The following is a 15,741-nucleotide window of genomic DNA, read 5'->3' on the forward strand; positions in this document are numbered from 1 at the left end:
CTATCCAGTCCTGAGCTTTCCATGCTGGTTTATGTGTTTTCCAGATATACTTTTATGATTTTCTAGAAAACAATTGTACTTGAGAATTCTGGAGAGCAAACAATCAAGCACAGACTGGCCTCATTTTGTATGGTAGTGCAAGACTAAAAATTACTGTGTTAACCCAAAGCTATGCAAAGCAATCACAATAATCAAAGGGTAAAAACTATGATTATTCTGTGATCTTTAACAATTTTTGTTAAAACCTTAAGATTTCTCTGTTTATTACAAATGTATAAGAAAATAAAAAATAATAAAATGAATATTTATTTATTATCATAATTTAAAATATCAGAGGGGCTGGGGTTGTGGCTCAGCAGCAAAATGCTTGCCTAGCATGTGGGAGGCACTGGGTTCGATCTTCAGCACCACATAAAAATAATAAATAAATAAAATAAAGGTATTGTGTCCAACTACAACTAAAAATTTTTTTTAATAAAATAAAATATCAGAAACAGCTAGGCACATATAATTCCAGCTACTTGAGAGGCTGAGGTAGGACAAGTGCCAGCAGCTTGAGAGGCTGAGGTAGGACAAGTGCTTGAGACCAGGAGTTCAAGGCTAGCCAGGGCAACATAGTAAGATCTCATCTCAAAATACAGAAATAAAGGTTGGAATTGTGGCTCAGTGGTAGATGCTTACCTAGCATGTATGAGGCACTGGGTTCAATTCTCAGCACCACAAAAAATGAATAAAATAAAGGTCCACTGACAACTAAAAAATATTTAAAGAAATAAAACATAAATACAATAAAACATCAGAAACACTGAGCATTAGGATGTTCAATTTCTTTGTATAAACCTAGCAAGAGTAATTTGAACCATGCTTGCTTCTTTTCATTGCATAATTTACAATATATAGCCAGCATCTTTTCCATGCCTTGGTGAACTTTTATAGTTCTTTATTCTAACTTTGCATCACTCCTAACATTTCATTCTTTGTGCTTTCAATATTGTGAAATATATCTGAGAATTCTTTTAATGCAAAGTCTTCTGACTATATTACTTCCTATAGAACTCTTCATAATCGCCTAATGAATAGGTTCCCTTTCCCCTAAGCTCGTCTGGCTGCATATCTAGTCTGTCAAGTGGTAGAAGCATCAACATGTCCTCAATCAGCTATTTCTTTTATAGCTCATTTATGTTCAATTTAAATTTCATTTTGAGCATTATCACATATTGTTTCTCTATTGCATTTTTACCTTTGATTGCCAATTCCTTCGTTCAATTATCAACTTTAAAAAATCATGTGGGTCAATTACAGAGAAGTAGGCAACACAACCACTCAATTTGCCACTGTACATAAAATAAATAGTATGCACAGGGATCGGTCACTGACAGATTTTGAAAGAAGTGTTGTGACTGGTCACTAATTAAGAATGTACACCTGTTATTTACATGTGATTTGTGAACTGAGGGCTTCCAGCTATTATTTTATTGTGCATGCACTTATAGTTCAGATCCTGTGGTACACTGAAATTAGAATCATGTTCTTGGGGGGAAACTGATGAATTTAAACCACAGTTAACTGAACTATTTAATTGTAGGAACCATGCAATATGAGAACTGCCTACAATATAACCCATTATTTTGATATTCTTTTCTATAGGACACTAATTATGAGTGTGACAAAAATATGAATGATTTAAGATTAAAACACGAGACTTCAATGAAATTGTGTTCTTCTTTCCTAGATTCCCAGATATGTGAGGTTGTTTTCTGTTATCAGGGAGACTTTGATAGTAAAATTTGAGAAGCTCAGCCATATGGATAGAATGATCCCATACATGAGAATCCTACTTCACAGAATGGGCTTCTGGGGTACTTGGTCTATGTAGGCATAATAGGCTGTAAATATCAGGAGAGAAAGGGTAAAAGGGATAAAGAAACCAGCCCTTACTATATGTAGACATGCTTCAATTTTATAACAGTTATACTCTTATTACAACCCTGACTGGCAGATATTGTTAATGATAAAAATATGTAAAAGTTGAATTTGAGCCAAGGTCACCACATTAAGAAGAATGAAAAAATCTTAGGCTGGAACTGAGGCTCAGCGTTGGAGTGCTTGCCTTTGAACATGTGAGGCACTGGATTCGATCCTCAGCACCACACAAAAATAAATAAATAAAATAAAGGTATGTGTCCATCTATAACAAAATATTAAAAAAAAATAAGTATGAGGGGCTGGGATTGTGGCTCAGCAGTATAGTGCCACCTAGCTTGTGCAAGGCACTGGGTTCAATCCTCATCACCATATTAAAAAATAAATAAATAAAATAAAGGTAATAAAGATATTGTGTCCAACTACAACTAAGAAAAAAATCAAAAAAGAAAAAGTATTAAAAATCTATGTTAACTCAACTCTAACTCCATTTATAAATAACATTCAGATATATGGGTAGTAAGAACGAAGGCAGAAGAGATGGACTTTTATGCTTGCCCTAATTTGAGAGCTAATTTTCCTCAATTTAGGAAGTTTTTTGTCTTCATAATGATTCTGCCAAACATTAACGCTTACTCAAAGCCTTCTCAGAATCCCCAGGCTTAGGAAACTCTTCCTCAATATTTCACTAACAACTGTATAGACCTCTACTAGATTTTCATCATCTTTTTTGCTTATATGGTTATAAGAAGTCAAACGGAGATCAATAATTGCAGACAAGGCAATAGGGAACTGATTATGATTAACTTTTTACTTGCATTGGGTTTAGTTTGCTCTTCTTTTTCCAATATCTTTTTTTTTTTTCTTGGTGCTGGGGACTGAACGCAGCTCCTCATTTTTATTTAGGTGTTCACAACTATACATTTCCTGCTAAGCACAGCGTTAGCTCTAATTCCGTAAGTTTTGTTATATTAATTTTTCATTTTCATTTGTCTCAAAATATTTTCTATTATATTTCTTCCTTGACCCATTGATTATTTAGGAGTATTTGTACATATTTGTTAGCTGCACAAATGTCTTTGTTATTAATTTATAATTTTACTCCATTATAGCTGGAAAACATACCTTGCATATTTTTAGTCTTTTTAAATTTATTGAAACTTGCTTTTTGACCTACCATATAGTCTATCTTGGTCAATGTTCCTGTGTATTTGAAAAGAATGTGAATTCTGCTATTGAGAGAAGACATACATATCAGTTAGTCAAGTAAGTTGGTGGTATTTTTCATGCTTTTTATACCCTTACTTATTTTTGTCTATTCTACGAATTATAGAGGGAGATGTGATAAAATCTCCAAATGTAATTGTGGATTTGCCTATTTCTTATTGCAGTTTGTCAACTGATAAACTTCATTTGTTTTGAAGCTCTATAAGTGCAAACACATTTAAAACTACTAGGTCTTCTTGATATATTGATCCTTAAAGATCATTATGTGATGCTCCTCTTTATCTCTGGTAATATTTTTTGTCTGATATTAATACAGCTGCTCCATTTTTCTTGTGTTTAGTACTTGAATGGCATGTCCTTATATTTAAACTAAGTTTCTTATAGATCACATGGTTAGACTTTGTTTTATAACAAATCTGACAATTTCTATCTTTTTAATTGCAGTGTTTGGACCATTTATCTTTAATGTAATTATCAATGCACTGGGTTTAAGTCTACTAACTTGCCTTTTGTTTTCTTTGTCCCATCTAGTTTTCATTCCTTTTTCTCTATCTTCTTTTGGATCATTTGGGTACTTTTTTTTGGGGGGGGGGCAGGCACACTGGGGATTGCACCCAGGGGTACTTTATCACTAAGCCACATTCCAGCCCCTCTTAAAATTTTTTATTTAGAGACAGGGTGTCACAAAGTTGCTTAGGGGTTCGATAAGTGGCTGAAGCTGGCTTTGAGCTTGTAATCTTCCTGCCTCAGCCGCCTGAGTCACTGGGATTATAGGCCTATGCCACCATGCCTGGCCGTTTGGGTACTTTTTACAATTTTATCACCATCACTGGCTTATTAACTACATTCTTATTTATTTATTTTACTTCATTTTCTTATTTATTTATTTATTTTTAGTGATTGTTCCATGACAGGGGCTGGCACACAATGGCACACAGGACAAATCTGACTCACTGTTTTTGTAAATAGGGTTTTATTGAAACATGTAACCACCATCCATTTGTTTATCTATTGTCTATGGATGCTTTCATGCCATAACAGCAGATTTGGATAACTATAAAAAACTATATAACCTGCAAAACCTAAAATATTTACCATCTGAATATGTACAGAATAAATTTGCTGACCACTGCTCTAAAACTTGAAAATTAAGATCTTGAAACAAACTGCATAATTGTACTCCAAATACAAAGTGTCTCAAACACTGACTTAGAAAGTCTATCCTCAGGAGATATCAAAGTCAATTCCTCAGATAATTACTCACATTGTTTTCCTGGTTCTTGTTATTTTTCAAGAGTGTGATAATACAATTATGAATAAAGAAAGCAAGAGTAAGCACTCCAGTCAGCTGTGGGAACTGATATCTTATCTCTAGGAGAAAAAGAGACAGAAACAAAAAAGTTAAAACTGACAAGTAGAAAATGAGTATCAGTAGTCAATAAAAATCAGTTGTCTCTGTTTTGTCCAGGGAATAAGAATATTAAAATGTCTTTACAATGTTCCCAAAGTCAGTATTATACTCAAGCGAAGGAAGGAAAAGAATCAAGAAATGTCTATTCTGGGGCTAGGTTGTGGCTCAGCGGTAAAGAGCTCACCTAGCACGTGCAAGGCCCTGGGTTCGATCCTTAGCACCACGTAAATAAAATAAAGATACTGTTTCCAACTACAACTAAAAAATAAATATTAAAAATAAATAAATAAAATAAAATAAACTTAAAATAAAAAGAAATATCTATTCTGTATAGGTACTTTATATCAGTTATTCCTGATTGAAGTCACATGACTATTATATAGCTGATCAGAATTCAAATTCAGGGTCTGACTCTAAAATCCTCTATTTTTCTAAGATCTGAATTTGCCAGAAAATTACTTCTAGAAAAGGATGGAGAATAAAAATGATCATTTAATATTTTTTGATGATGTCTAAAAAGCAATACTTAAGCTGGACAAGGTGGTGCATTCTTGTAATCCCAGTGATTTGGGAGTCTGAGACAGGAAGATAGCAAGTTTGAGGTGAGCTTCAGCAAAATAAAAACTAAAAACTTTAAAAAACAAAAAAGGGGGACTAGGAATGTGGCTCCATGGAAGAGTACCCCAGGGTTCAATGACTAGTACTGGAGTTGCAGGGGAGGATTGCTTAAGTTTTAGAAATAAATATCTGCTTAGAGGGGACTGATTAGACTATAATAGAGTTGTACAGTGGTATACAATATTTAAAAATTATGTTGTTGAGGAAGATTTTTTTTTTGTATTTATTTTTATTTTAAAAAAATACATGTGTGAGGCTGAGGTTGTAGCTCGCTTGCCTAGCATGTGTGAGGCACCAGGTTCCATTAGCACCACATAAAAATAAATAAAATACAGGCATAAAATACAATAACATTAAGGGGTTGGGGTTGTGGCTCAGTGGTAGAGCGCTTGCCTAGCATGTGTGAGGCACTGGGTTGGATTCTAGCACCACATATAAATAAATGAATAAAATAAAGATGCATCAACAGCTAAAAAATTTTTTTTAAAAAATACAAAAATGTACGAATGTATGGGCAAAGGAAGGATAAGAACCAAGAAATGTCTATTCTGTATAGGTATTCTGTTTTTGTAAATAAGGTTTTAAAACTTTGCTGTGACAGCTGTGGGTATACTACTTCGATCTCTTTTTGAGTGAGAATCGGAAACAAGAAGTACAGTTAGCTGATGGCCTAAAGCTGCATGCCCTCATGGATCTGCTGCCCTGATCATGCACCAGTCATATTTTACTGGGCCTCCATGAGCCAACAACTGAGCACAGCAGAGTACTAGGGCCTGACCACTTTTGCCTAATCCTGGATTTCTACACTGGTAATCTTTAACGAGAGGTTCACATTTGGGTTGTCTAAGACTTTCTGAATCTATTTCTGCTCAGTCCATCTCCTTTCCTTCTCTCCTTTCATAGCGCTCTGAGTCACACTGTGGTCCTACTAGTCACCTATGACTCCTGCTCCCCTCCCCCAATCCCTTTATCTTTCATTAAGGGCTACCACAATTTCTTATACTTCTCACTCCATATCTGTGTTTGCTCGTAAGAGAACCTGAACTGACAAGAGTTGGTATTGGAAGTGATGTGATAAAGAGGACAGAAGGAAGGGATTTGGGTCTTGGGTCACTTATTCAACTTTCAGTTATCATCCATGCTGACCTCATTCTATCTTCCAAGGTTCTCTGAGTGTTTTCACTATCATTATTTTGAGGGATACTGTGTTAATTTAGACAGAGTGGATAAATGAGGCTATAGTACTTCTGACCTTTTCCTTCTTTTTAGTATTATTGGACTGCAGCAGTTCTATTATGAGTTCTGTTTATGGGCAGGGAATTACAGGACTATCTTTCTTTGAGTCTCCTGAAGACAGAAACCCATCTTCCAAGTAAGGAGGAAGGACAGTCTTATAGCTGGCCTCCAAAGTTATTTTTAGTTTTAAAAGAGAAGGCTTTTTGGGCTGGGACGTTGGCTCAGTGGTAGAGTGCTTGCCTAGCATGCATGAGGCACTGGGTTTGATTCTCAGCACCACATACAAATAAATAAAATAAAAAATTTCATCAACAACTAATAAAAATATTTTTTTAAAAAAGAGAAGGCTTTCATGATTGAGCTTTTTTTTGCCTTTTAGCCCTTCCTTTTTCCCTATTACTTCCTCAGCAAATATTCTTTCACTAGCCATTCAAATCCTCATAATTTCCTAAATAAGTCATGTTATTTCAGGCCTTAACTGTTGCTTGAACATGTTGTTCCCATGACCTGGCATATTCCTGTCCCCCAGTTCTTCTCTTAGAGAACTCCTGTTGGCTGGCCCTTTAAAAATTTTCCTTTTGAACCCTTTTCTGACCCCTAACTTATTTATAAGCAATTCCTCTATCCTGTTATATCTACTGTGCATATCTTTGTATTATGATTGTTAATTCACAACAATTAAATGATCTTAATGCTCAGCTGTAATCTCATGGAGGGCAGTGGATCATCTCTTATATTACAGTTTGTCAAGTATTAGGGGTACTCATTTATTCTTAAGAACTGAAGGACTCTCAGCCATGAGAAATGTCCAAATTCTATTTTAAACTGCTTTTAGAATGATTTTGATTTTTGCTAAGATTTATCAGTTTTCAATAAACTCTTTCAATTTGGCTGACCTTGTCTTTCAGAGCAGCCAGCCTCTATGACCTCTAAGTCATCTTGTGAAGTATTTGTTAGTTGGTCCTTTGCCACCTTTTCTAATTAATTCAGATGACATCACTTCTATGTTTCTAACTTGTCAAATTACAGTGGTAAATATCCAGCTTTTTGCAATTAACTAGACAAATCACTTTTCAAATAAATTTCTTGAAAACCTGAGATTCTCTTAAGTATACATTTCATTTTTTTCTTGGTTGTTCAAAACATTACAAAGCTCTTGACATATCATATTTCATACATTAGATTCAAGTGGGTTATGAACTCCCATTTTTACCCCATATACAGATTGCAGAATCACATCGGTTACACATCCACGTTTTTACATATTGCCATACTAGTGACTGTTGTATTCTGCTATCTTTCCTATCCTCACTTCCCCCAATTACTTGAAAGGAAGAGTGATGATGGGATCTACACGACTTCAAGAGTAAATTTTTGGAAGAAAGAGTATATAAGATTCACCAAGAACTATAAGTTTATCTGAGGAAAGATTTTATCTCCACTAGTCTTTCTTTGGTGGATTGAACCCAGAGTCCAGTAAATGGTAGGCAAGTGGTCTACCAAAAAGCTACCTTCTTTTTATTTTATTTACACTTTTTATTTAATTTTGAGGCAGGCTCTTGTTAAGTTGCTCAGGTTGGCCTCAAACTTGTGATCTTTCTGGCCTCAGCTTCTCAAGTAAGTGGTGTACCACCATGCCTCATTTCAATTTCTGGTTTTTAATTAGTCTCTACTGAAAAAGGTTTACAGCATGCTTTCATTCTTGAGAAATTTCTTAATGACAAATAAAATAATTTTAGGATCATAAATATCAATACAAACTTTTTTTAGTTTTATGATTCTTCCTTTATGTCATTTTTAAATGAAGTCATGTGAAATAAATGACCTAGTATCTATTCAAATGTTTTTTGTGTTTTCTATATATTTATCTTTTCCCTTTCTTTATCTCTATTTCTAATCTTCTATCATTAGCAGAAACTTTTATCATTAAGAGTTTTTACAAATCACAGTAGACCTAATTTTAGAAAATAATATCCTAGATTTTTTAATCAATCAATGAAAAAACTAGCTTTAAATTGACATTTTCATCAGTATCCAACTTTGAATATAATCTTGGAGAGAACAGTGCCTTTTATGTCCCAGTACTTCCTTTATCCTGAATCTACACTGACTTCCAAGTCTTTATGGGCTTCGAATAAAAATGAAGAATCAAAGCTAACATAATCAAATATTCTGAACACAAGAAGCCACAGTAATTGGACTCTACAATGTCCAATGAATAGCATCTCCATACACCTGAAAAACTCAGGAATGTACTAACAATGGGAAGAAATGGGGTGGTAGAGAACTACAATTACATATTTTGGAAGATAATCCAAGATACTGAGTAGATACTAGAATTCTTGACTGCCTAAATCAATGACTTAAGAATGGAAAGTGGTCTTTTTACACCACCAACAAAATTATGTACTATTTTCTTATTATTAGTTTTCAAGGCATTTGTCTAATAGCTACTTCCATTTTCTAATCTGTCTCCTCATTTAGCATTATTTATTTATTGTTTCACAGTACTTTTATCATGTCCAAAATATTCTTTTTTTTTTTTTTTTTTTTGGTGGTGCTGGGGATTTGAACCCAGGGCCTTGTGCATGTGAGGCAAGCACTCTACCAACTAAGCTATATCTCCAGCCCCTCATGTCCAAAATATTCTATATTTGGGTGAGGAGGAAATTACAAAGTTATAAGCATGAGGAAGGAAAGGGGCAAGGAGAGGCAAACATTAAATTATCACAATTTTAGCCTGAGAAACAGTAAAACCCATAAGGGGAACGTTGTTTTAATAAGCAGTATCATCCATATATATCACTGACCATGATCTAAGTCTTTGAAATTCTAGGGGTATATTTCTTAGAAAAGCCTAGAGAATTATTAAATTTCCAACTGCATTGTAACATAAACGAACCAAGTGGAAAAGACAAAGGGCCCTGGTTATCCCTAACTGTAAGAAATCCCAATTGTGGTCCAATTTTAAGCTTACTAGCATTAAGTGTTCAATATAAAAGAAAACACTATTTGGTTTAAAATAGCATATAATAATAATTTAACTTACAGATCACATTATTATAATTTATTAGTATGTTATTTTGCCAAAACAACTCACCTGGTACAAAAAATTCTGTTGGCATAAACCAGTGAAATTCCAAATGAAATCCCAAGCGAATAGCTTTCAAGGTAACAAGAAAAATCAAATAGAGAACAGATACTGTGCCTGCAAGAAAAAAAAATCCAGAAACTGTTTATCATTTTTATATGTGTATGTGTATGTGTGTGTGTGTGTGTGTTTTTTTGGGGGGGGTTGAATCTAGGAGTGCTTTACTACTAAACTACTCCCCAGCCCTTTTTGTTTTTTGAGACAGGGCCTCACTAAGTTGCTGAGGCTGGCCTTGAACCTGTGATCTTCCTGCCTCAGCCTCCCTAACTTTTGGAATTACAGGTGTATGCCACTGTGTTCAACTATTCTCTTTGTGTGCTTTACAGACTTTTTAAAAATCAAACCTTGTTTCCTTATTCTTGCCAAAGTGTGAAAAATTGTTACCTTCATTGATTATCTCTACTAAAATCAAACTGGGACCTAAAGAATAGAAATAAGTTATATGAGTTACCAGAAAACAAAAACTTAAGTAGTAAGCCTAAGAAGAACTGGATGAAGGTAGCTCACATATTGCTAAATGCAAGCTGCTTAATTTACTTATGAGCTGAGTTTGATGGAAGACACAAACAAAGGGTCCATTACAAAACTGTAAGGTTACACAGGAGAAAAAAACAACAACATGAAACTATAACTTTTATTCTTTGTATTGATGCTAGTGACAGTCAATGGGCTGAAAAAGTCTGTCACAAAAATTAATGTGAAATGATAAGAAAGGAAAGAAAGTAATAAATGTAGATCATAAACATTTGAGAAGGTAAAAAGTCAAACAATCCATAAACAATCTGATCTAGTATTTACATGAGTGCTGAATGATTAGTACTGTTTGTTCTTGAAAAAATTCCAGATTCCTTTCCCAGGTGTTATATACAAGGTGGAGTGGGCAGTCACAATGTTTTAGTAGAGCAGAAGTCAGAGGATTATTTCTTTTGAGGAATTAAGTCCAGTCATTATAGAGCATAGTCAGGAAGCTTAGGAATATCCTTAGATGCTAAATTCTCTAAAGAAGGTTTAGTTGTAAAAGAAAGGCAAAGTACCAAGGAAAAGAACAAAAGCTTTATATCCTTCAACCTGGTTAGAAGTCTGGTGATTGTTTTGCCGAAATGAGCAAATCCTTCCACAAGTTTCTATGCTTTCAAAAGATTTGTTCCACTGGAAAGTCAGCAAGCAAATCAGGAAACCACAAATGAGCCATATAAGCTCTACTGTGGGTTTAGAGATTAGCTGATTCAGAAAGGATGAAAACAAGAGGCCAAAGCTTATATAACCACAAATCTATTATTTTCTGTGTCGTGCGTGTAAAGTAGCTTATAGTGAATTCGGTTCTAAGGCAGAAAAGCAGAGAAATGTATCTTAACCTCCTCTTTTCATCTTCTGGAAACCCAGCTACATTTTGGGTTTCCACCATCAGGTTCCTTGATGTGATGGATAATCTGATTATTTTATGCTATACTGCCTACCAGGGGATAAGATACACAGGGGGAGATAAAATCCTACAGTCTACTTGGGCCTATCAATTCTTTATGAATGACATCCTTGCATTTTCTCTAGTTAACCAGATTTGAGCTTACCCTGGGGATCGAAAATAGGGTTAAAATATTGCTTTAGTGAAAAAGAAATCACTGAAAGAGGTCTGTTACTCTAAGGAAACAATAGTATTCTAAGAAAGAAAATGCACTGAGGAAGAGAGCAAAAACAGAATAAACCTTAGAAGCTCGAGCTAGATAATGATATTCTAAGTTCAAATAATAATTCTATGCAATACTCTTAAATGGAAATGACAGGAAAAAAACATTCCATAACGTCCTGTAATAAGTTCTAATGTTTCCAACCCTTAAAGTTGAGGATTTCTATAATATCCATTTTGATCTCTCCTCCTGAAATTTTAGTCAATTTCCTCTAGTTGTACTCTCAGAAAAAATATAGAAGAGTTATCTAGTAAGGTTAGAATGGGAAACAAAATAACTTATATCTCAAAACACCAAAGAACAAAAAAGGACTTGAAATGATCATCTACATTTTTCTCTGTGCCAAAAAAACACAACAAAATGCAGAGCACTATATGAACAAATTCAACATAGATGAACAGGCCTAGCAGGTAACTTTCTCCCCAGAACCATATTTTCACAGAATCTAACATGTATTCTACTACACAGAATTTCCACAACACAGTATCATGTCTTACCTAGGATATTAAATTTTGAAAAAAACGAAGGAGATTTAAAATTGAGCAGTGGCAGGAGAAGCCCTATGAGGTAAAACGGCACGGTCTTGGACTTATTCCACCACTTTTCAAACTGTTGGACTTCTGTGTCATTGGCATGGAAAATCATAGAGCCATTGTCAGGATGGCCACCACTCCCAGCATTTGGACAAATCACTGCAACAGTAAAACACCACATTAGAGAAGACCATGAAAGTAGAAAATGTCCATCCCCACAGACTGATATTTGCTCAACTTTTACTAAACACTAAGCTTCTCCTCTATGACAAAAATGTAGAAATATATTTAGTCACATTAGGAATTTTTCACCTAAAAATGAATTAAAGATGAGGGAACCTTAGAAAATTTTGAGGTACATTCTTAATTTCTGTTGCAAACTATAAAATATCCCATCAAACATCCCTTGGTTCCAATGCGAGAGAGAAAATATTGGACTAAATGGCATTCAGTCCTATTTGTACAATAACACAAAAAATGTCATTCAGGGTAACTGTTGTACTATTAACTCATTAAAGGACAAAGGGTAGGTTTCTTTTAATACAAATAGAATATATAGGTTTGGAATAAAAAGCAGACATTTCTACAATAATAACTACCATGGTACTTCCCAAACCTAATCATTGATGAAAATTTAACAGCCTTGAATTTTAGCAATCCAAAATAATTCTGGAAGTTTATCCCTCTTGATAGAAGCCCAACAGCTGGCTGACATTACTAGAAAATTAGTAAAGTGCACATATGTATGTATTATGCACATGCACATGCATACACACACACACACACACACACACATATTGATTGTTTGTTTGTTTTTGGTGGTACTGGGATAGAACCTAGAGATGCTCTATCACTGAGCTACATCCCAAGATCTTTTTAATTTTTATTTTGAGATAGCATCTCCCTAAATTGCCTACGCTGGCCTCACACTTGCAAACCTCCTGCCTTAGCCTTCCTAGTCACTGGGATTACAGGCATATAGCACTATGCCTAGCAAATGTATTTTTTCTTAATATTGATTTACAGGTGGCAATTTCTTCTATTATTAGATACTGTACAAATCATTCTCATTGTTTCTAATTTCACAAAGGAGCTTTCGATAGTAATCAGCATTCTTAATACTAGTGAAAATCACTTATACTCAGCAACTGTCATATTCATCACTAGTCAAAGAGAAAGAACATTTATTTTATTATGAATTTTATTCTCTACCTATTTTTTGGTATGCCACAAAACCAAACATTTAATTTTTTCTCTTGTTCTTTCTTTTCTTAGCATCTTCTCTCTCTCTCTCTCTCTCTTTTTTTTTTTTTTTTGGTGGTATTGGGGATTGAACCAGGGCCTTGTGCATAGGAGGCAAGCACTCTACCAACTGAGCCATCTCCCCAGCCCCTTTTTCTTTCTTAGCATCTTAACATGTACCTTTTTCTTCTATGCTCTGGAAAAAAAAATTGTCTTTGCTAACTGTAGTAGTAAAGAGCACAGGCTATGGAAATAAATTGACCAAAACATCTGCTACGTAACAGATGTTTTTGGGCAAATTAACTTCTCTGTGTCTTGGATCCTACATTTACAAAGTGGAGCTAACAGTTTACCTTATAGTGTTGCTGTGAAATGTTTAGAACAATGTCTTTGCCAAGTAAATATTCAATAAATATGAGCTACAATTATTTTGCACTAACTAAGATGGGTTGTTTCATACTTTATTTACCATACTGTTTCAAAATGAATATTGAAAGATAAATCAAGACATGCTGATATTAGCACAGGTTATCACTATGCAAAGTAAACTGACTTTGTTGATGGTACTTTCCAAATTATCAACATAATTGTAATATTTATGACCTCATGGATGAAATTACTCCCTGCTGCAGAAGAAATTCTATGAGATAATTAATAAGCTACTTCCATCAATGGTATCAGAATAGCTATACAGCAAAATCCTTTTTCTCCTTTAAGACAAGATTCTTTGAAAATTCTGGAGTAAGGAACAAGGTTCAAGAGATTTTAGTAGAGCAATTCAAAGGAATTATTTTATTCTCAGGAATAAAAGCTGGTTATTCACTCATTTTCAATAGTTGACAACTGACAGGTTAATCAGGCTTAATTAAGGGGTAAAGTAAGACACTGAACAGCAAGCATTGGAATGTATGCTTCATGAGAAGTGTGACTACTGTCTGTTCATTATTATAAACCCAGTGCTTATAACAGCTCCTGACACATGCTGGGCTTAATAAATATTAGTGATCAATGTGTACCTCCATAAAAATGGCATCAATTTAGCATTCCTGAAACCTAACTCACAAAGCTTTAGGTAATGTTCAAGATTAACAGCAAAACTGAAACAAAACAAAACAAAACAGCAAAACTGACAACAAGGTTACAACCGTGTTTACATTCATTTTCCCTATGATTTCCATACTGGTTTAAACCCACTGGCCACAATGGGTTTATTTTAGTTTTTAAAAATTTTTATGTTTTTGTGGAGCTGAAGATTCACCCCAGGATCTTTCACATGTGCTCTACTGTTGGGCTACACTGCCAGCCCCAAGAATTTATTTTTAGTAAATAAATTAAAGGAAAATTTTATTAGTCTCTTTTCAGTATCAAGAAATTATTTTATTAATTACAAGTCTGTGTAGCCTATAGATTAGTAACTAAAATATTACACACCTAAAATTAAGTTAACAAACTGAAAACTATGCTTCTAGACACCTAACCCAAGAAGTGATGTAGGTTCTTGAAAATATTGATTATTCAGGCAATACAGACACTCTGAGCTTAACTATGTGTTGTATAATACAGGTTGCATATCCCTTATCTGAAATGCTTGGGACCAAAAATGGTTCAGATTTTGGATTATTTGCATTGATTTTACCAGCTGCACATCTCTAATTTTTGCTTTGTTTTGGATGATGCTGGGGGATAGAACTCAGCACAACAAGCATGTAGGCAAGCACTCTAGCATTGAGCTACATCCCCAGCCCCCCCCCCCCAATCTGATTTTGGAACATTTTAGATTTCAGGTTTTTGAATCAGGGATATATAACATGTATGAACTAAATATTTTCCAGCTCACATTAACACAACTTATTGACTAGTTCACATCAACATAAACTTTTTTGGAGTTTTTTAAAAAAATGTATCAGTTACCAATAATTTAGTAGCAGCTCTGTTAACATAATAATAATAATAATATTGCACTTTTCATTTACCTAAAATAAATTCATAGGTTTTAGCTTAAATTCTTTTTGGACAAAGCGAGGAATAAAGAAACAAATTAAATTCCAAACTACTTACCAGGGTTGCTATTATTGGTTCTCAGTGTAGTGTCTGTGTCATTAATGTGATGAATAAAATCTAAAAATTAAAGACAAAAATGTAGCTTAACACTGAATGAAAGATGCTGAATCTATTACCCTCTAAAGTTTTTTATTTACAAAAATATTAAAAATATCTACCATGTGTATTATAGTATCCAGAACACTAAACCAAAACAACTTTATTATTTTTTTCTTAAATATTTTTTTAGTTATACATGGGCACAATATCTTTATTTTTGTTTATTTATTTTTATGTGGTGCTGAGGATCGAACCCAGGGTCTCACACATGAGAGGCGAGTGCTCTACTGCTGAGCCACAACCCCAACCCCACAACTTTGTAATTAACAGTTTCACCTTCTATAGCTTTCTTCACTTACAGGAATCATAATATTGGATTCAGAGTCCCACTCTGAAAATTTTTATGTAATTAAAAAAATCTACCTACAAGGCTACATTAATAGTAGTAAAAGCCCTGGAATGTAGATAATGTGTACAATTTATTTTTCTATATTCATGTTAATTATAGTTACATTTTACATAAAGTTCTAAAATATGCAAAAAGGGAAAACAAAAATCATGTAGTTAAACTTACTGGGAAAAATCACTTAAGCTCTTTGTAAAGTACAATACGTG

General features: G+C 34.1%; 1 protein-coding gene across 1 annotated transcript in view; it reads right to left on the minus strand.

Moving 5' to 3' along the window:
• Slc38a9 (solute carrier family 38 member 9) overlaps nucleotides 1-15,741 on the minus strand; it is a 93,733-nt gene that overhangs the window by 22,556 nt on the left and 55,436 nt on the right. Inside the window, exons 8-11 of the mRNA XM_026385938.2 lie at nucleotides 15,085-15,144; nucleotides 11,749-11,943; nucleotides 9,516-9,623; nucleotides 4,415-4,521 (exon numbers count right to left, since the gene is read on the minus strand). Of these exons, the coding sequence (XP_026241723.1) occupies nucleotides 4,415-4,521; nucleotides 9,516-9,623; nucleotides 11,749-11,943; nucleotides 15,085-15,144 (470 nt within the window). The remainder of the gene's footprint in view (nucleotides 1-4,414; nucleotides 4,522-9,515; nucleotides 9,624-11,748; nucleotides 11,944-15,084; nucleotides 15,145-15,741) is intronic.

Source organism: Urocitellus parryii, chromosome 1, assembly GCF_045843805.1.
Source record: "Urocitellus parryii isolate mUroPar1 chromosome 1, mUroPar1.hap1, whole genome shotgun sequence".
In the NCBI taxonomy this organism is placed as follows: Eukaryota; Metazoa; Chordata; class Mammalia; order Rodentia; family Sciuridae; genus Urocitellus; species Urocitellus parryii.